This window comes from Ixodes scapularis, unplaced genomic scaffold, assembly GCF_016920785.2.
Source record: "Ixodes scapularis isolate PalLabHiFi unplaced genomic scaffold, ASM1692078v2 PGA_scaffold13__105_contigs__length_92229423, whole genome shotgun sequence".
Taxonomy (NCBI): Eukaryota; Metazoa; Arthropoda; class Arachnida; order Ixodida; family Ixodidae; genus Ixodes; species Ixodes scapularis.
The window spans coordinates 31,277,869-31,297,821 of record NW_024609839.1 but is presented as its reverse complement, the minus strand read 5'-3'; the positions used below and the strand labels follow the sequence as shown (position 1 = coordinate 31,297,821).

The following is a 19,953-nucleotide window of genomic DNA, read 5'->3' as shown; positions in this document are numbered from 1 at the left end:
ACGCGTGCGTCGGGCGGCCGGCGCGACGCCTCGGGTCACCTGAGGTCCTCCCACGTCTTGGACGGGTGCAGCGGCCGCACGCTCTCGACGACCCGCGACATCACCTGGTCCACCGCGTCGACGTAGCGCTGCAACTGCGAGGTGCGAGGCGCTGGGACCGCGGGACACGGCGGTCGAGAGAACTCACCTTCTGCGCGGCGGTTAGACTTTTGAACGTCTTGTCCCTCCTCTTGGCGTCGTCGAACTTGAGCTGAGGCAGAACGAGAGTCGGACAGCGCGACTGGTGAACCGTGTAAACCATGCTCGGCAAAACACGAGGAAGGAAAAACATATCTTGATTTTACGAATAAAGTTAGTACACGCACAACGTGTTTACGTGACCTTCTTTGGGGCTTGCGGCAGACTTTGCCGTTATTCTTGATCTATTTTAATTTGCTTCGATTATACGGCTGGAAATTGAGGGAGAGGAGACGAGAGCGCATAGAGACATCGAAGGACCGAGCTCCAATTGGAATTATTAGTGGGTAGCCGCGAAGCTAGCCGCCTTTCTTCCTACTCACCGTTTGAATGGCGAGTAGAGACAAGGGCGACGAGCTTTGCATCTGTCGCGACTCTTTGGAGCAGTGGCAGAGTGTCGGGCTCGTAATCACGACGTCGGCGGTTCGATTCCCATCTGGGCACGTTCAGAATTTTGTTCTCGCTTCTCAATTATTGTATCTTCCCAATTATGCACTCTTTTCTATGGATCGTCCTTCGAAGTATGTGCTACAGATTTCGTATCTGCTTTCGTGATGTTCCTTCACACTTTCCTCGGAGACACCGGCCTTAAAACACCTTCCGCATTAAAATACCGCCTCAATTGCAAATGACACTGCAAAAACCTGCGTGGCACGAAAGAATAAGAAAACTTCACCCGAAATTTCAGTCCAGCGCAGTTTTATTTCATAAAAATGTGCTGGACCGTGCAAACTCATTTCTGTACTTACTGAAAAGTCAATGAGGTTTTCTGACAAAGGTTTTACATCCCACAGAAATTACTCGGGCGATGCGACCGTTCGATTCTGCATGATCCCTCAAGGTCCCCGTTCACCAGTGCGGGTACTCACCGCGATGGAATGTCCGAACATGGGCCTGGCCAAAAAGAAGGCCACGTCGGCCTGCACGTGGAACCGCGAGAGCAGCTGGTCCACGGGCGGCAGGCGGCCGGCGTACTCTTCGGTGCTCAGGCTGCTCGACAGGAAGCTGCCAAACTGGACCAGGGTGTCCTGGCACTGCAACGACACCGCACGGCACTCAGCGTGGCCGGAAGGCCCACCACCCCTGGATGCCTCTATGCACCAGAGCCCATTTCAAGAGACAAGTTCCTGCAGACAAATCCAGGCATTGCCGTAAAACGCCTGGAATGAGTCTTCGACCGACGTGTTCAGCGTCCCACACTGCCCATTCTAGATGAGCTAGGCTTAGAGTACCGATTAGATACCGACAGAGTACCAATCAGAGCAGAGAGACTAGGTTTCCAGGCGCTTTCCAGCGAAGCGGCTACAGCTCCTACGAGTCTTGGGAGCGACTATGGTGTTTTCTATACCTCGTCCGAGACTCCAGCCAAAGCTACAAGCACAAGCAAGCCGGCGCTCCTGGATTTGAGACGTGCTATTCCAGTGCGAGCGCTCGTCCTCCAAAAGAACACTTCAAAGTCACGATCTCGCGCTTATGGCATTGGCTGCAGCCTTAACATGAACAGGGTACGGACAGCACGGTCAGGCTGCCGGCAGTTGGGCGGGCGTGCTGCGAGCCCTTACCTGGTCGTAGAGCTTTCCAACCAGCTTGAGGTGGGAGGCCTCCTGGTCCCGGTAGAGGATGCAGTTCTTCTGCTGGGCCATGAGCAGGCAGAGCGGCAGGGCCAGGTCCTGCTCCAGCAGGGCCTCCTTCAGCCGCTGGGACGACTTCTTGGTGTTGCGCAGCTGGTGGAAGTAGCCGCCCTGCAGGGAGGAGTGACTGAGAACGCTCACCGTTTGCATGTTCGGTTGAGCAAGCTTCAATGCAGAATGTGTTTTATCAGCCCAATTCTAGCATCACATTATTTTTTTGCAAACTTTCTTTGGTGAGAGTTAGACGAGTGATGTCTTCGACGTGTATTTATCGGGCTCGGCAGACATTAGATGAGGGGATAATCTTTGTAAGTTGATAAATAACTAAGATCTGTCAATTAATTTTTTAATTAATGGTTTTTTTAATTAATGGTTTTAGACGTCCTGTTACAATTGCAGTATTGATGGAAATTACTATTAGAGGCTAGACCAATTGAAATAATTCGCAAAAATGTTATAGTTTTTATGATACTAATAATTTTGCAAGTTTTTTAGCCCAATTTAGAAGTCACGCGCAAAAAGAGTGCCTCAAGTCCTGCCCATAATGATACTTGGAAGTAGTCGTTTCAATCATGACGTCACTATCTCTGCAGCATACCCTTGGCAGGTGCACCAACGACAGAAGAGACGACGTCACAACTATACGCCACTTTTCTTAACGTCATTGTGGACAAGGCTTGCAACACTCTTTTTGCGCACAATTTCTGAATCGGGCTCCAACACGCGAAAATTATAAATGAATATCTTAAAAACTATTACATCTTCGCAAAATATTTTAAATGGTCTGGCCTCTAACACCGCCATTAGTGCAATTCCAACATGACCCCTAAAACCAACAATTAAAAAGTTAATTAACGAATCTTAGTTAATTTGGCAAGTTACCGTGACGATCATCCCCTCAACTAAAGTCCGCCGAGCCTGATAAATATATGGTAAAGACGGCTCTTGTCTAACTCTCACCCTCTATAAAAAATTTAAAAAAAAAACATGTATGAATAAAATTTAAACACCCCCATAAAGTATACAAGCCCATGAGGACGTCACAATGTCACAAGACATTATGAGGTCAAGCGACATGTCACACACACACAGCCTCTGCCCAGCTTATCTGCAACCTATTTTGTGCTTCCCAGTCCTTGTCAGCAGAATCAAGCTTGTGTAAGTATTTTACATTGTATTACCACGTTTCCCGGCCTCTACACATTTACAAGCTGAAATTTTAGTGGGAGCTATACAAGGATTTGTTTCCTCAAGGTTGTTCATAAAGACGAGATGGATTTTGTGAATGCCAGTTTATTTATAGTGATGGTTCCTGTCCGACGCAAGCTTGTTTGTGCGCTAATAAAGCGGGAACTTTTCAAGGTGTGCCGTGTACGATAATGTTGCACCCAGACTTTGTACTAGTTGCAAACTAAGCATCGGGTGTGGACTATCCAAGGAAAATCTGCTTTTTCGGTTGAAAATTTGCCCTCCCAGACTACACAGCAGGTGTGGACTGGAGTCACTCAATGAGCTTTGCTTACAGTATCGGCTCTCTGTTCCTCGATTTTCTCGTGGGCACCGCCATCTTTGAGCTTATTGCAAAGCAGATGCAACATCCTCATAATTCAAAAATGCGACTTCCTCAGCTTTAGATACAGCGTTAGAAAGCTCAGATGATATTGCTTCTTTCTGTCGCAAACTGTTTAAACATTTCTCGAAACAAAAAAAGTGCTTCCTGCACTTTCCGATAAGGCTTCATTAAACTGGCAACCACAATTTTAAGTTCCAAGATGTCCGAAAGGTTGTTACTCTGAAGCGTAGCTTATGTAGTGGCTCTAGTGTGGACTATAATCCTGAAAATATGGCACATTGTGCCAGATTAGACTATCGGCTGTTTATGTGCGCAGAAATAAAGAGACGGCGATGACAATGACGACGATCACGACGAGTGGTGCAAACGAACCTCGGCCTTGAGCAGTTCGCCACCGCACATCGCCTCCAGTTGGTCCTGCGTTGCCTGTTCCGTCGACTCGATGCCGGTCATCTTCTGTACGATGTCCTTCAGCACCAGCAGGTCAAGGCTGCGAGGGTCGTCAAAGCCGTCAAGTGGCGCGCCTCGACCATTGCAAATTAGAACACTAGGAATGATAGAGCGCAGGACATGAGTGCATCCAAACCGTCCGATCCGACGCCCGATACGCCGGGAAAAAGGCCCCCCCGAGTCGCCGGACGCGACAGTTCACGACGTGTCATTCTGTTCGTTTCCACCCGGTTCCAGAATCGCCATACGAAGGGGAAGGTCGTCGGGTGACGACATGATGTCTGTGCCACCATCCGCGCTGCCATCGGCTGTGCCCGTCGGACGGTCGGACCGCTGCGCGGCAAACATCTGGCGAGTCGGTCACGTGCGGGAGCGTTGATTTGACGATCCGGCACAACCAAACCCGTCGGATCGCGCTGATGTTACGTACGTCGGATCGGACAGTTCCGACGTGCATGAGTCTCGTTCGCACTGAAAAAAACTGACGAGCACAGGTGAGTGTGCTCACCGAGCAACCTCGTAATGGGGAAAAGCAATGCTTGCAAGCTTCGCGGGTATTGCTTTCCCGCAGTACACAGGTGCTCGGTGAGAAGCGCGCTCAACGGGGCTAACTTGCCACAATGAACAAATAGTATGAATTAAGCGAAAATGCAGTTTGAACTAGGCAGCTCATACATGCATTGAAAACATAACGGGACAATTTAAAATTTTTAAAATCGTTCGAATTCATTGGAAGTAAGAAATATCCGAGTTGGAATTCATGCGAGTCCACTGTACAATCTCAACTGGAGAGTGGTGTAGCCAGAAATTTTTTTTTCAAGGGGAGGGGGCTAAGGTAGTTGGGATGTGCATGACTTGGGATGCAGAGGGAAGGGGGAGGTCAAAATGCATTTGTGTATTATAGAGTGCTGAAGCCCCCTGAGCTCCCCCCTCCATGGCTACGCAACTAGAACTTCATGGCACATAGTGGAATACAGGCACGTAGCCAAGATTTTGTTTCGGGGGGGGGGGGGGGGGGGGGGGGCCCGCCCATGACAAAATGCTATATGAGGGGGAGGGGGGAGAGGAGGTCCCAGTAAAATGGAGGATTTTGGGGGGGGGGGGGGCCTGGGCCCCATGGCCCCCCCCGGCTACGTGCCTGGTGGAATACAACCTCTCCCTCGACCCGTGGCAAGTTACGAGCAATGCTGCATCCATAGTTACTGACTAAATGAGAACAGCAGGGCACGGGTGTTGCCTCAGTAGAGTGCACAAGCGCTCGGATAGAAGCGTGCTCAAAAGGGATTGCGAGACAAGAAAGTATGATTTATATGAAAATGCCACTCAAACTAAGTGGCTTATAAATATATTGAAAACTTAGCGAGACAACCAAAACTTTGAAAATTGCTTGAATTAACCTGAAGTAAGAAATATCCGAGTTTTAATTATCGCGAGCCTACTGCGGAGTCCAAACGTGCATAAAAAAAAAGATAAAGCAAGAAAACCAGGGCACCTTTTTTCTGCCTTCAGCTGATTTGCGACGAGTTGCAGCAGACCCGTCAGGTCGATGGAGTACTTCTTGAAGACGGCGCCACAGAAACTGGCCAGACCTGGCATCGAAGAAACGGAGGAAAAAAGCAGGTTCTCGACTGCGCCCATCGCCGGCAGGGCGGGCACGTGAAATCCCACTCACTCTGCAGCCAGAGGGAGATGCTGGTGCCGTCGTGCTTCATGCGGTCCTTCTCCGGATTGCAGAGCGCCTCCGCCACGCAGTCTACAAGCAAGGTCGGTCAAGGAAACCAAAGACGCCGCCACCGAAACCCGGACCAAACTAATTTTTTCAGTCGCACACCAGTCACCTTGCTGTGTTTGGAGATTTGTGTTTGTCCTTTGTCCCTCTGGTTCCCCTTCTCCAGGGATTATTTTCGTCATTCTTGTCCAGCTCGCTTGCACCTTTGCGTTTAATTGCATTATAATCATATTTATTATAGTCAAACCCATTTACAGCAAACCCGAATACAGCTAATTATTGTCTATATCGAACAGCCAAAATTTTAGAACAAAATTGTGCATAAAAAGAAAGTACCTTTGTAACGAACAACCGATTGGGTATATTGAACTAAAAATGCAGACTTTTAAAAGGTGCGAGCACCAAAAAAGAAAACTGAAGATACACGAGTGCCCCTGCCTTGTTTAAAAAAGAAAAAGAAAGAGGAATGTGTAAAGCTAAAGCATCCCAAACAGCAAACAAAAAGAGTGACTGCAGAGAGTGCAGAAAAACTCTTGCACGCACACACACAGAAAGAAAAGCCAAGGTCAGGACACGCTGTTGAGACGAGTCCCCACTTGAAGTTTGTCTTTCTCCTCGCCAAGTGTCCTACAATTGCCAAATTTCAGAGACCGTGTCAGCTGCTTCCTAACCACCGCTTGCTATGTTTTGTTCGTTAGCTCTCTTTTTCGTTTGACCTTCGCGTGATAATCCGGTTCACGCGGGAAACGGCAACAGTCTTTGTCGCTCTTTGACTAGCTCGAAATGATGCCTTGGAGCAACGTACGGATTTTGGCGATCGTCGAACTTCTGCCTGCGATCATGGGGCATTCGCGGCTGAATAGGAGACTGCGTTTGCTTGCAACCAACGATCTTCGCTGCGGCTCAGCTGCTCTGTGCGGCTCTTTTTTCGTCTCTGTACGGTTCCACTGGTTTTGTTTGGACACTGGCTTCACGAGAGCAAAATCACAGTTCTTTTAAGGACACGACTGCCGTACTGCAGATCGTGGATATAAGTTGAGACGAAAAGGCTTCGCGGTCAACTAAAACGGTAAAAGATTTATCTTTCCATGCGCGCCTGGGTGCTCCGATTCTGTAAGTATCCTCGCAGAATAAACAGTTCAGAACCTGTTTCTTGTTCCAGCTGTTAGCCCGCTAAGAGCATTATCAAATATTTTTTCGCGGGTCATAATTTTTTTTTTTGGCAGTTCACTGAAGTATGCATTAACGTGTTTACCATAGGGTCAAGAAAATAATTGTTTGTTACGAAGCCCCGGCCTCAAAATTTGCGGTAGGCCCGGCTTCGATATAGCCAATTATGGGATATATCGAACTAAGTTGCGTGTCTGATGGAGTATGTTATAAACTGGTCCCACCGTATACTCCCCAGCACGTGCGCAATCGTTTCATGTGACGAATCTGAATTTTCCTCAAGGGGGGGGGAGGCAGCGAAAAGAAATGGTATTGCATGTAAACATTCTTTGCATATTCTCAAAATTCTTCCTATAAGTATCCTTCGCAAAAATAGTCTTAGTATCCTTTCCACATCAAGCGATAATTAGTGATGCAACAGCTTGAACTTACAAATGGACGTAGAAAGGACGTCTATTTCTGTAAGTTCAAGCTAACGCATCACTAATATGTACCAACCAGCTCAACTTAAGCCTGTAACCAAGTGACGAATCCTGGTGTTTGGGGACAGAGGGCAGGATACAGGCGAGAACGTCGTAGGACAGCATGGTGAGGTACTTGAGGGAGTCCACCACGGGCACAATCAGGTTGTCCCAGGTCTGGATCTGGGACAGGATCTGCTCCCACAAGCACAAAGGAAGTCATTAGTGCAGAAAGGACTGACACACTTTAAAAACTCTCTTCGTTTCGAACGATTGTGACTTAGCAGTCGAGATCATCACAACTAAAAAGAACTGCCTGTCTCTCTGGTACACCCCAAAGGCGCTCAAATGCGCAGCACTTATAGGTCCTTTGTGACATGACAACACGTCATTGTGCCACCCGACGTCACAATATCACATGACGCCATGACATCACAGGGTAACATGACGTAAAGTGTCATGAAAAAACTATCGCCAGGAAGCTTCCTCTCTAGGACCCACGACCATTCCAGCACCGGGGTCAAACACCAGCCGTTGTGATCACCGTGATGTCTCTATCGAGGCTAAGTCCCAGGCACAGAAGCACAAGCACAAAGAGCTGGCCATATAGATGCTATGCACTTTAAACAAACTGATCAAAGGAAAGATCTGCCTAAGGGACTAAAATCAATTAAAGATTTTCAGAGCCCAAGCTGTCAAAGGCAGTGATGTCTTCCTTCGCGGCTTTACTACTAGATCTTGGGCAAGCTACGGGCAAAGGTGGCAATCAAATTTGGAATGTACGTTAAACCTGCCCTGTGCTGGTATTTTTGGGGAGCCCAAAAATGCCACCAATTGTGACATCTGTCCAATGATTGGTACCTTTTTTTCTCCCGCACTTCCGCATTTAATGAATGGTAGCGACACGTTTGGGGTTAGATGAGTCTGCACATTGTATAAATATCAAACAAAAGCCACAAAAACGTGGAGACAAAGGCAAGGACACAAAGAGAGCGCCGACTCCCGTCTCTTGTTTCCTTTAACTTCCATAAACACAAAAATAAAAGACGAAGAGGGAAGAAAAACATGTCCTTGACACAAACACACACACAAAAAAGAAAAAAAAGAAGAAAAAGAGGCTCACATAGTCAAAGAGAAAGCAAGGGTTGCTGTGGCTGAGCTTGCCAATCTGTCGCCCCGAAGGCTTCACATTCTCCTTGCTGAGTCTCCTGCACAAGCATCAGAGACAAGTGCAAGTGGTCAGATATGGTCAACGACGGAGGAAGGGTCACTCAATTCCAAAGTTAACTAGACCGCTTCCAAAGCGTCTGTGCCGGCTACTGCAAATTCTCTGAGCTTCCGAAGAGCTGGGCGTCCGCAATAAGTAGCGCACCGGCAATCCCGGCTTTGTAAAGGAAAGACAAAGTACCGAGAAAAAGGCTAGCTCCATTCGCGCTAGTGGCGCCGAGCGTGAAAAAGGCCGTACTGGGTGAGATTGGATTACTAAAATATTGGCTTTGTTATGCTCTTAACTCGCTAAAAATATGCAGAGAAGTAATGCCTCCCTTCTGGAAGAATGACAAAAGATCCCTTAGCCAGAACCGAGAGTTGTAACGTCCGTGGGAAATCGAGAAAAGTTGCTATGGCGCACCTCCCCCTTTTTACAGTCTAAGCTCGTTATAAGAGACCTTGATTTTGACTAAGATTTCGGTCTGTTGTAAAAGGAGTATGTTGTATGCAGATATGAAGTTGAGTCAATGGTGCGTAAAGGAAAACCAACCGAACTTCACAAATCGGTATGTTATATCCAAATGTCGGTTGTAACCAGGTCTGTTGTAATGAGCTTAGACTGCATTCCGCGACGAAACAATGGGTCAAACTTTGTCACCCTCCTTCGGAATATCCGGTTCTGATCGGTAATTTCCAATTTAAGCTGTCCTAGTCCCAATAAACCTTCCGAGGTTAAACTAAAAAATGTGTCCCCCCAACCTCGCATTTATGACGAATCATGAACGTGCTCCACGAGAAACGATTTACGTCAACCGCATTGGGTAGGTACAAGTCTCATTTTCTCATGCCGCACGAAAGACAGAAAAGTGGTAATTCTTAAGAGTTCATACTCACTTCATGATGTACTTGATCCTCTTGAGTGAGTCCGCCTTCACCCGAATGAGCAACGGGTGACTCACGTATGCCTCGTTCTTCCACTGGCTGTACAGACGGTACCTGAAGGCAGGGCCACAACAGGCACCCGTCAAACAGCCTCCAGCATAGAGCCAAAATTAAGCGTGCCTCGATCGTACCCGATAAACTCAAGATGCACAAAAGATATGTTGCGAATCAACCGGGCACATGCCATGTATGTGTGCGACGTTAAACGATGTGTCGAGGTCACGTGGCTGTATGGTGTCACGTGACACCCAGATGTCAAAGTCCTGCGCGTCAGTCCAGCGTAACGCTAAAATGGAACGCGTCGCTCCTGTAATAAGGCTCAACCATCTGTGTTGAAACTGTGGAACAATATTTGGCTGCACTGTCCAGGCAAAGCAACACTGGTCTTTGAAAGCCTGTGATTGGTTTTACTATCAAACAGAACAATTAACAAGTGCAAAGTTAGTCTATACGCCACCTATTGTAAACAACTTATACCTTGTGGCAGCCTATTTTTCACAAACGGAAAACGATCGCGGAAATCTGCCGCCCTTGCATGGGGCCCACAGGCCAGTTTGGTACCCTTCATTTCAAAATTTAATTCCCACCAAGTATTTCCAAAACTAGCACGCTACGGGCAATTATGCCCTAAACTTTGTAATTTTTTTCGTCAAAATTGTTTGAGGTATTGCATTTAAATTAACACCACAGACAGTACATATCATTACTATCTGCAGAATACAAATTAAAGTATATATTGTTCTTTTCACATTGAGGAATAAATTAGCTCGGGGAAAAAGATTTCTAACATTGTTCAAATTCAACACGTCATAAAAAAAAAAAAAAAACATTTGTCAAATTTTTTTTTTTTTTTTTTTTTTTATTTCACTTTTTTGGGACGTGTTTCTTTTAGCCTGTACATATGTTGGTAGGAGAAACTTGCTTCTTAGTTCTGGGCCTCTGAATATGCAAGAATACCACACTTCCGGCAGATTCTTGATAGATTTTTTTTCTCCAGCTTTTTTTTTTTTTTGCATTTATTGTTATGTTTATTTATTTATTTTTTACCAATGGCACAGTTATTTAGATCGAAAAGACATTGCTTTGAACTTCCGAACCACTAAGCATGTGACGAGTAGTGCCTTCTGACAACGAGTTTCTAACAATGACCATCTACGCGACTTTTTATGCAGTGAAGAGCGACAGTAGCTACACATATGCATAAATAATTTCAGATTAAAATAAGCTCGACCATGCCCTGTTTCCCCGTATTGTTTTCCTTAACAATCCAAAATATCTTGGGGGGGGGGGGGGGGGGGGGAGAGACTGGAGCCCCCCCTCCCCCGTTTTTCCTCTTCCAACGCTGCCGGTATGGTAGAGCGTTCCTCGACCTCAAGTTGTGTCGGCTACTGTGCATTTTGCTCGGCGTTTCCTCCGTCTCCGAAATCAAACCTCCAAAACAATTACAAGCTAAAAAATTGTCAAGGTGCATGCGAGCTGGTGTATGTTGATCATGATGCAAAATCCCGAGACTGGGAATGAAATTCCAAAGAAATACCGTAAAGTTCCGAAAGAACGCCCACCCAAAAAGAAGAGATAAATGGTGAAAAACATAAGGTGGGCTATCTTTGGGGACCCCACAGCAAATCTTTATCAAAAGCCGGCTACAAACTACGCGGACACCGCAAATTCGCGTTTCACGATGCGATAAACACGCGGGAACCCGCTACATACTTGCCTGACACAGGAACCGATATCGCGCGCGCAGATCGCGGACAAAAAGGCAGGAATCCGCTACAGAACTCGTATGTTACGGGAACAAATACCGCAGATCGCGAACGCAGCAAAATCGTATTTCACGATGCAATATAGTACAGGCGGGACCAACTCGCGTGGAATGGAGATCACCCACGCAGATCGCGGACAAAAACGCGGGAATCCGCTATAAACTTGCTTGTCTGAGCAAATTGCGCGGTTGATGCGATTCCCGTAGGACATTGCGTGACGTCCGACGGAAATCGGGGGGTGGGCGATGTTTCGGAATTTTTATGTTACCGATATTTAGCCAGAAAAACGGGATGGGCGACCTCTCGAGGGTGGGCGTTCTCTCGGAACTTTACGGTAGTGTAAGAAGAAAAAAAAAGGGGACAGGAAAAAGTCTCAAACTCAGTTGAGTTGAGTTTGAGACGTTATTCCTGAGCTGAGTTTTCAGCTGAGTTGAGTTTGAGACATTGTCCTGTCCAAGTTTTTCTGTCTTCTTACACTTTTTCTTTCAAATTTCATTCCCAGTCTCAGGATTTTGCATCATGTACAAACTAAACTTACTATATGCCAGCTTCGCTCGGGCGGCGTTCAAGCGGATTACTACCAGCGTGCAAACGGGTGGGGAGGCAGTGTGCCAGATCGCTTCAAGGTTTTTCTGAGCGTCAAGTGACCCTCAACCACCTGCCTGCCCCTGGCCGATTCGAACTGGATGAGTATCGTTAAACAGTGCGTTCGTGTGATCACTACTGTCTGATGCACGTTAAAGACACCCCTCCCTCCCTCCCCCTCCCTCCCCCCTCCCCCTCCCTCCCTCCCCCCCTCCTCTCCCCCCCCCCCCCCCCCCCCCCGGGGATGGCGGCCACAATTACTGATCTGCACACGTCACTCTGCACTGGCAAATAATTCAGTACATCCGGGACACTCGTCGTTTCATTTAATTGCCTAAAAAACTTCGCGCAATCTGAACATCACACCCAAACATTTCTAAACCTGATTTCGTGAAAACCAGTGAAGCGTGAAAACGTTATTTGAAACTGAAACTGTGGCGGAACATGAAAACCGGACTTCGAACTTTGCGCACTTGGACTTTAAAGGGATACTTCAACGAAATTTGAAATATTCCCGTCGCGTTCAAAAATAGGTTGAATATGATCCACAATATCCGTAAATGACAATCGCACGTTTGTATTTTGAGCCTGGTGGCTGTACTTTTCGTTATAAACGGCCCACTTTGTCAAGCGCTCGGAGAAGGCCCAGCGGAGACCACGTGACATCTAACGCAATTGTGACGTAGGTCGTCTCGGGACGAGCAAAGCTACGGCGAGGCTGACGTCGAGGGGATGGCCTAGTCATTCCAGCCACCGAAGCGGCTGCTTTTGTACGGATTTTGAGTGACAGGTTAACCTTCTATAATCTTGTAGGGGGACAATAGCGACCTCTGCGACACACAAAAGGCATTCTAGGGAAGAGGGGAGTTCCTCCTTCCCCCCTTCTCTCGTCGTGGCCGGAGGCGAGACAACCTCCGTCACTAGCTGTCAAGGTTCCTAGACGGGCATTACAAGCGAGACGTCAGCGACATCCACCAGGTGCTCTTTGCTAATCATTTAATTCACTTTAAATTCCTTTTCGAGATTTTTTTAACAAAATATTGGTATGTTCGATGTGATACTGCTCCTTTGAACACAGATAGACCAAAAAATGAGCGCCGAAATTTCGTTGTAGTATCCCTTTAAAAAAGTTCTAAACCTAAGTTTGTTTTCCAAATTTGCGCTAAAAGAGAATCGAAACCTTCAAACTTTATGCAGAAAAAAATTTGAAATCTTCGAATTTATCGAATTTTATGTCTATAAGAATTCGAAACATTTTAATCTCTCGAATTTCAAGTTAAGAAAGTTCGAAAGCTTCGAATTTCTCGAACCTCAAGTAAAAAAGTATTCGAAATAATCGAACCCGAACTTTTAGAAACCGTGAAAGCTTCGAACTTCTCAAATTCGAAACTCCACGATTTTTAAAAGTTGTGAATTTTTCGAATTCAAATCTCTGTACGGTCGAAAATATCGAAACCTTTCGAATTCAAACTTCAGTTCAGTTCGAAAATATCGAAATATTTAAAAATCGAACCTAGGGAGGTTCGCGGCCTCCCGAGTTAGAAGTACTTTTAAGATTAACCCGTTATTAGTGATTTTACCACACACTGAAGTGCAGCGCTTGATGTGTGGCTTCCAAGTAATAAAACAAAATATAAATAATATTTTGTTTTATTATAATAGCATAGACCTATGTTAAAAAGTCTGCTCTCAACATTGTATGCATCACACACTTAGCTGCATGTTGCAAAAAAGTTATACTCCTATCTGTCCTACATGCCAAGAAATTTTCAGAATCCAAAAATTGTTTTGGGAAAAGGTGTTTCAGAGTCAGTTTCAAGGCACATTCAGCCCGCATAGACATTTTATATTGACGCATAGCTCAACATTCATCCACGAAATTAAAAACCTGGTAGATTTAGAAGAACAACAGCTGTAGACGTCAACATTGCAAATTCCAAACGAATGAAGCTTTCGAAATTTTTTGGCTCCAAAGACCTATGTCCCCCGCTTAACTACCAAAACCTCAAAGTTCCAAGAAGGCATATTTTGGCGGAAGTTTGGCCTTTCGACGACCACCCACCTCTGCTGGTAGGGGTAGAGCTTGAGCAGGGACCAGATCTCGTCGGCCACGCAGCAGTTGCAGTCGAGAAGGGACAGGGAGGGCAGCAGGCTCTCCCCGACCAGGGTGAGCAAGTCGAACCGCAGGTCTCCACCCGCCGAGGAGCTGGCCTTGTGCAGGTGCGCTCTGGCCAGGCGCACCACCTTGGCCATGAACAAAAAAATCTAATTTGACATCCGTGTTTAAACAGCACAAGGTCAGTCTGCTTTCAAGGCACGGAGACACTGGCTTGCATATCAGACAAGAAATATTGCCGCACGAGTGGCTGAGTTGGAACGTACTATGCGGCTGCCACACGGAGGAACAGCATTCTTTTTTTCTTTCTCTTCTTTTATTAATCTGTATTCTAGTGGAAAGTTCCAACACATCCCCGGCTGTCATCGAGTGTTCTGGTTCGGAATGTTCCCGCACGAATCGCCCGCATAAAAGCAAACAGTAACGCGCTGCTTCGGGTCAGACAAAATGCACGGTATAGCTCCGGTTTTATTTTGAGGTGCAAGTTCACCTCATTAAACATTCATTTTTAGGGGTGTGCAAATACACAATAATAGTTTTCGAATCGAATACCGAATTGAATCAAGAAAAAAAAAGTCGAATATTGAATAGCGATTTTATTTGTAGGAATTTTTCAAAGTGTGCTGCGAATGAAATTATTATATGTGCAGAGTATGCGCCTGGTGCAGAATATGCGTCATGTACACAACAAAAGCCAAAATGTAAAAAAAGTTCTGGTGAAAAAAAAGCAGTTGCTGTTGGACGTTGGGCACTAAAGATCCAATTTTATGGTGTAAACATAATCCATCTACCCTAAACGTCACAAAAACCCAAAGTTGCAGCCACGCGTGCCTTTTTTTCTCCGTAAAAGCACAACCTAACACCGCGACTTTTTGAAAAATATTTTTATATCTCAGAAAAGGGGCATTTTGTGATAGTTGGTCTCCATTTTAAGGAAAACAAAAGAGCACCCGGGATTTGATTTCACATAAATAAATAGATAGGTGTTAAATCTGAGCAAACAGGCTTAAACAATGTAATCTGAAGTAAGAAAAAAAAAAACGTTGTTAGGTGGCGCAAGTCACCGTCCAACTGCTGCCATGCATCCATTTTTCCGTCTATCTATCCTGTTTTAGAAAGCCTTGATTTAAAAGAGGGAGCAATTGAAACTGAAACCAGGGAGACAGCTCTAGAGCAGATTGATCGTGAGTGCGCATGTGTCATGTTGTCGCGTGGAAAAAAGGCAAGCAAACAGAAGAGAAACGACGCCTGCCCTGCCTGCCCGATGCCAATCGACGCTTTCGTCTTTTCGTCACCTTCTCGCAGTTCGTAATTAAAACGCGGCTATCGAACTGTTGGAAACTCTTTCAAATCTAGGCACACTATTTTTCCGTTTCGTTTCGTTCCGAATCAGAATTTGCAGTATTTGCGGTTCCAAAATGAACGACGACGATAACTCGGCTGGTTTCATCGGCGTGGTAACGTGGTTTTCTTTCTGTGATCGTGCAGTAGTGCAGTCGCCAATTTCTGCGACTACGGCAAGTCTGTTTTACATCGGCGCTTCAATTTGAAACAAGGGGCTTTACTCATGAAAAGAATTAGGTTTGGCGCAAATTCCGGCTTCCCAACAATTCCTCACTGGAAGCGGCGCAAACGGGATGTTTCGGTTGTGATTCAAGGGTAGATTGTGTCACGACCGTGAGTAAATCTGCATGCTATAAAGTTTATGGCGTTCGTTACTTTTCTTTTTTTTAACCTGTGCGTTAGATTTTTGTGGAATGGTAGGACCAAGAGGTGTTTCTCGCATAATCTGTCTAACATCACGGCGCTTAGATCGGGACAAAAAACGACTTTTTTGTCAGCTCCGCGCCGTCCGCGCGTATTTCGCCGAATATATTGAATATTCGAGTAACCGAATACTAGGAATTCGATTCACGAATTGAATTATTTGGAAACTTTCTATTATATTTGAATTTGTATATTTGAGTATTTCACACCCCTATTCATTTTTTCTTGCATTTTTCTACACTGTTTTTATTCGTGACAATATGGTCGGTGCAGTGCAACCACTATACTCTGTTCATCCCTAAAGCGCGGTCCAAGCAGACACATATTTCTCTACAAGCTTGTTATAACAGACCTTGATTTTGACTAAGATTTCAGTCCGTTGTAAGAAAAGTATGTTGTATTATACAGATATGAAGTTGAGTCAATGGTATGTAGAGGAAAACCAACCGAACTTCACAAATCGGTATGTTATATCCAAATGCCTGCTGTAACCAGATCTGTTGTAATGAGCTTGCACTGTATGTGCGCCGAAAGATGTATAGATTCCCACTTCTGGTTCCGATGTCACCGCTCCGTTCTTATATGTTCCTGTACGTGTACTGAAAGTTGAAATATTTCAACTTTTCTAGGGGCCCGTATTCTGACATGGGTGCCCGTATTGAGGGAGCGGCCAATCACGAAGCGTGCATGATGCGCTTCCTTCTTACTCTGCCATTGGCGATCACTTCCTCTTTGCATGCTTGACAAACGAACGCGATTTAAAGTGGTCTGCGAAGCCAGGGTTGCCAAGCATAGGGCTGGCCGGTTGCTGCCGGCTTCTGGCAGTGATTGTTCTGCGCTTTACGTCTTTCTCGTCCTAAACATATGTTGGTATCCACTTGTGCGCACGGTAGTTTCTCTGTGATGACGTGCGAATTCGCCTGTTGTGCCGCCAACGGGTGTTGAGCGTGTAGACAAAGTGCCCGTCGAGACTGACATACACCCGAATTACAATGTCGGACGTCACGTTTTAGTGCTGCCCCCTCGGCCTCTCGCACCAAACTTTAAAATGTAATAACTTTGCAAAAAAAAACACCTTACCATGATTTGCAACTTCGGTTACCGGTTCAGACGTGTTGATTAATGTGTCGATCTAATTTTGAGGCAAACCGGCGACTATCGAACTTTCGTCGAAGCTCAGCACGGAGAGCAAGGGTCACCCGCGGCAAAACCGGCATCTGTCACGTCAACCCCCGCTGCCGTGATGCCGCCGGGATCGGGTGGAGATCGAGAGAGCACTCTTTTGGGCACAGTAAACGGACCGGTCGAGACGCGTTGCGGGCGCCGCACTTTCGCTAATTGCGCCCCGAGATGCGGCACGTCGATGCATCTCAGGGCGGCCGAGGGCTCCCACCTTGACGATGAGCACCGGGTCCAGGTGCAGCATGGGGCCCAGGGCCACGAGCATGGGCAGGGCGCGCGCCTGGAAGTCCCCGAAGGTCTCCACGAGGACGGGCGGCCGCAGGCCCCCCCGACGGGACGACGCGTACGAGCGCCGGAAGCCCTCCGGCAGCCCGCTGTGCCTGTCGGTGGACAAAGCGTGGTTTTTGTAGCGTGAGCTATACTGGCCGAGGTTGAGCAGTTTCGCGTGGCTCGCATAATAAGCCGTGCTCCGTGCTGCGCATGCGCGAGGAGCAGTGACGTCACACAGCGCACAGCTGGCGCACCTGCGCCGCCGCACTTGCCTCACCGGTCTGCGCATTCCAGAGGATTGGCGTCATAGCCGCGGCAGACGCACTGGCACCGCCGCGTGCCCAGCTGTGCACCTCCGTTGCGCAGTAGCCAAGCCTGACGCTGCACCGGAGCATCTTGATAGCGCCTCTCATTTTGTGCGCATAAGCTCGTGCTACTTATATCCTGGCATAACCGAGCTAAGCCACCGCAATTTTTTTTTTTTTTTTCGTCACCGTCATTTGTAATCTTGCCAAAGAAACTATACTACAAAATCCAAGAAACCCTGTAACAAAAATAAATGCACCACTCAACATAAGACATTTCCCAAAGGTGTTTCAAGTGCGCAGCATTTACAGGGTCTTATCGCTCTCCTCTTCTTGCGGGCACCGAAAAACCACTGAAGGGCGCACTGCGAGGGTTTTGCGAATATATAAAGCTGTCAGTGCCATGTTACGTGACATCACGATGCCACCCGACGTCACAATGCCACGCAACGTGACATTACACCGCAATGTTGTAGTGTCAGCTGACGTCAGTATCGTGCGACGCGACGTCTTGATTTTGCATCGTACTGTCACCCGACGTCACATGACCACGGAATTTTGCATGACACCGGGACATCGCACTGTCACGCGACATCGCAGACAAACTTTACGCTTTCAGGGCACCTTTAGGACGACATCGTGGTGTCGCGTGACTTCGTCGGGGCAACTTCCCGGTGCGTATACAAATGTCGCTGACCCAGTCCCATAAATGCTAAGCATTTAAAACGAAGCCCCTAAACGTTTCACTTCCCCACGCGGGGAGGTGAGCAAACGAAGGGGGACCCCTGGCATCCGGCGGGGGAGCGCCGCACCCTCACCTGCGGTACAAGGGCTCCACCAGGGTGTGGACCAGGAGGCAGAGGCGCCGGGCAATGTGGGGCTGCGACACGGCGTAGTGCTCGGGCAGGCGCGCCATCAGCTTCTGGGCGTTGGGCCAGTCGCCCACTTCCAGCAGGGCCTCGCACAGGCCCAGCTTCTGGTTCTCCTCCTGCAAACCCACGTGCAAGAGACTCATGTTCGCCACGCGCGCGAGCTTCCACGACAAAGTTGAAGCGGCGGCTCACAGCTCGCCGCTCCGAGCACGGCACAGAAAAATACACCTAGTACTACCGTACTTACCGCGTTCTAACATGTGCCTTTCGTGAGAAGAAAAAAACGCCCGACAACTTCCTTTGCGTTGCTATCGGATGCGAGACCCAAACCAGGTGTATGTTAGAATAACCATTGTGCAAAAAAAAAACCGGGTGCAGTTTAGAAGCGACCCGGGGCTACTCAATAGATGGCGCGAGCCGGTGCGCCAGGGTGTTAAGCGGCAACGAGGAAACAAACTGCACTCTGACGCACTGAAACGCAAATGCGCAAACTAGGCGTTCGTCGACCCCACCTCGAGATAACGAAGCCACTGAGACATCAGAGCAAGGAGGACCGAAGCCTCACCAAGGTCAGGTCGTCGTCCTTGTCCTCCTCCTTCTTCTCCTCGTCCTTCTTGTCCGACGAGACCACCACCACGGTCGCTCTCCGGGCGTACGTCTTAGCCGCCGCCACCTCCTTCTTGTGCTGCCTCGACAGGGCCCCGTCGTCGGGCAGCAGCTGTGAACGACCACGACGCACTCCCATCAGATGCGAGCGTTCTTCGGTTCTATCACACGACGAAGAAAGCCGGCATTTCACACTGGGAAAACTAGAAGGCGCTGAAGAGACATTGCCTAGCATAGACGCAGAAAGGAGGAGGGTTTCTTCGGTCGCCGTTTGAGAACCCTCGGCATAAAGAACTTCTTCGTCCACGCACCTCTTCTTTCGGGGGGCATTGCACGTCGGAAGGAAAACGAAAAAAGGGAGTAGGGCATACCCACTCCCCTCTCTACCACCTTAGGCCCCGAAAGTATACAAAATAAATATATAAATAAAATCCTACGGACAAACTTGGGAGGCACAAAATGTACGGCATGTTTTCAGCTCCTCCCAACGGTCTTCGAGGCAACGCGGGCACACACCGGGTGCTTCGGCGAAGACTTTTAAATATTCCTACCAATAGGGTAGTTGACAAATACAGAAACGCTTTTCGCGAACAAACTGCAAGCCACAGTAGAGGTGGGGGTTGCAAAAAGCATACTAATACGCCTCGCAAGTGGGCTCATTTTCGTCTTCTGCGCATGAGAAAGGAAGTAGCGGTGACGTCAGAACGCCGAGTCCTGATTGGCTGATCGCGACCCCCTATTGAGCGTCGTCTGCTCCTTTGCAACGTCGTCTGCTCGCAACATCGTCAGCGTCTGTCTTAACTTTCCTGCGACTTTCGGAGCGAACTCGACTTGGCCTTTAAGGGAGGGCAGACGAAATAACTCGAGCGGTACGTTGTTTTTGTCTAACAACTAGCAGACGCGCATCAAGGAGGGAAGTCAAAGGACCCACTGGCGAGGTGTCTCGGGGCGCCGAGGTTTGTTTGCTTAGTGTCCGCAAGTTCCCTCCCAAATACTTTTTACCTCCATTCGTGTGCGGCGAGGCCCCTCACTCTTTAACGGCGCCGGCGGGTTGGCACAGTTTTTTGTCGTCTGCTTTACGT

At 47.6% G+C, this 19,953-nt stretch overlaps 1 protein-coding gene across 16 annotated transcripts in view; it reads right to left on the bottom strand.

Moving 5' to 3' along the window:
* Positions 1–19,953, bottom strand: part of LOC8029916 (THO complex subunit 2) — a 70,830-nt gene that overhangs the window by 35,351 nt on the left and 15,526 nt on the right. For all 16 annotated transcript variants that reach the window (XM_042289847.1, XM_042289843.1, XM_042289833.1 and 13 more), the window contains exons 10-23: positions 18,831–18,983; positions 18,212–18,381; positions 17,030–17,198; positions 13,816–13,997; positions 9,355–9,456; positions 8,375–8,459; positions 7,353–7,446; positions 5,564–5,644; positions 5,384–5,480; positions 3,814–3,931; positions 1,800–1,979; positions 1,107–1,271; positions 188–250; positions 40–134 (exon numbers count right to left, since the gene is read on the bottom strand). In XM_042289847.1, coding sequence (XP_042145781.1) covers positions 40–134; positions 188–250; positions 1,107–1,271; positions 1,800–1,979; positions 3,814–3,931; positions 5,384–5,480; positions 5,564–5,644; positions 7,353–7,446; positions 8,375–8,459; positions 9,355–9,456; positions 13,816–13,997; positions 17,030–17,198; positions 18,212–18,381; positions 18,831–18,983 — 1,754 coding nt within the window. The remainder of the gene's footprint in view (positions 1–39; positions 135–187; positions 251–1,106; positions 1,272–1,799; positions 1,980–3,813; positions 3,932–5,383; positions 5,481–5,563; positions 5,645–7,352; positions 7,447–8,374; positions 8,460–9,354; positions 9,457–13,815; positions 13,998–17,029; positions 17,199–18,211; positions 18,382–18,830; positions 18,984–19,953) is intronic.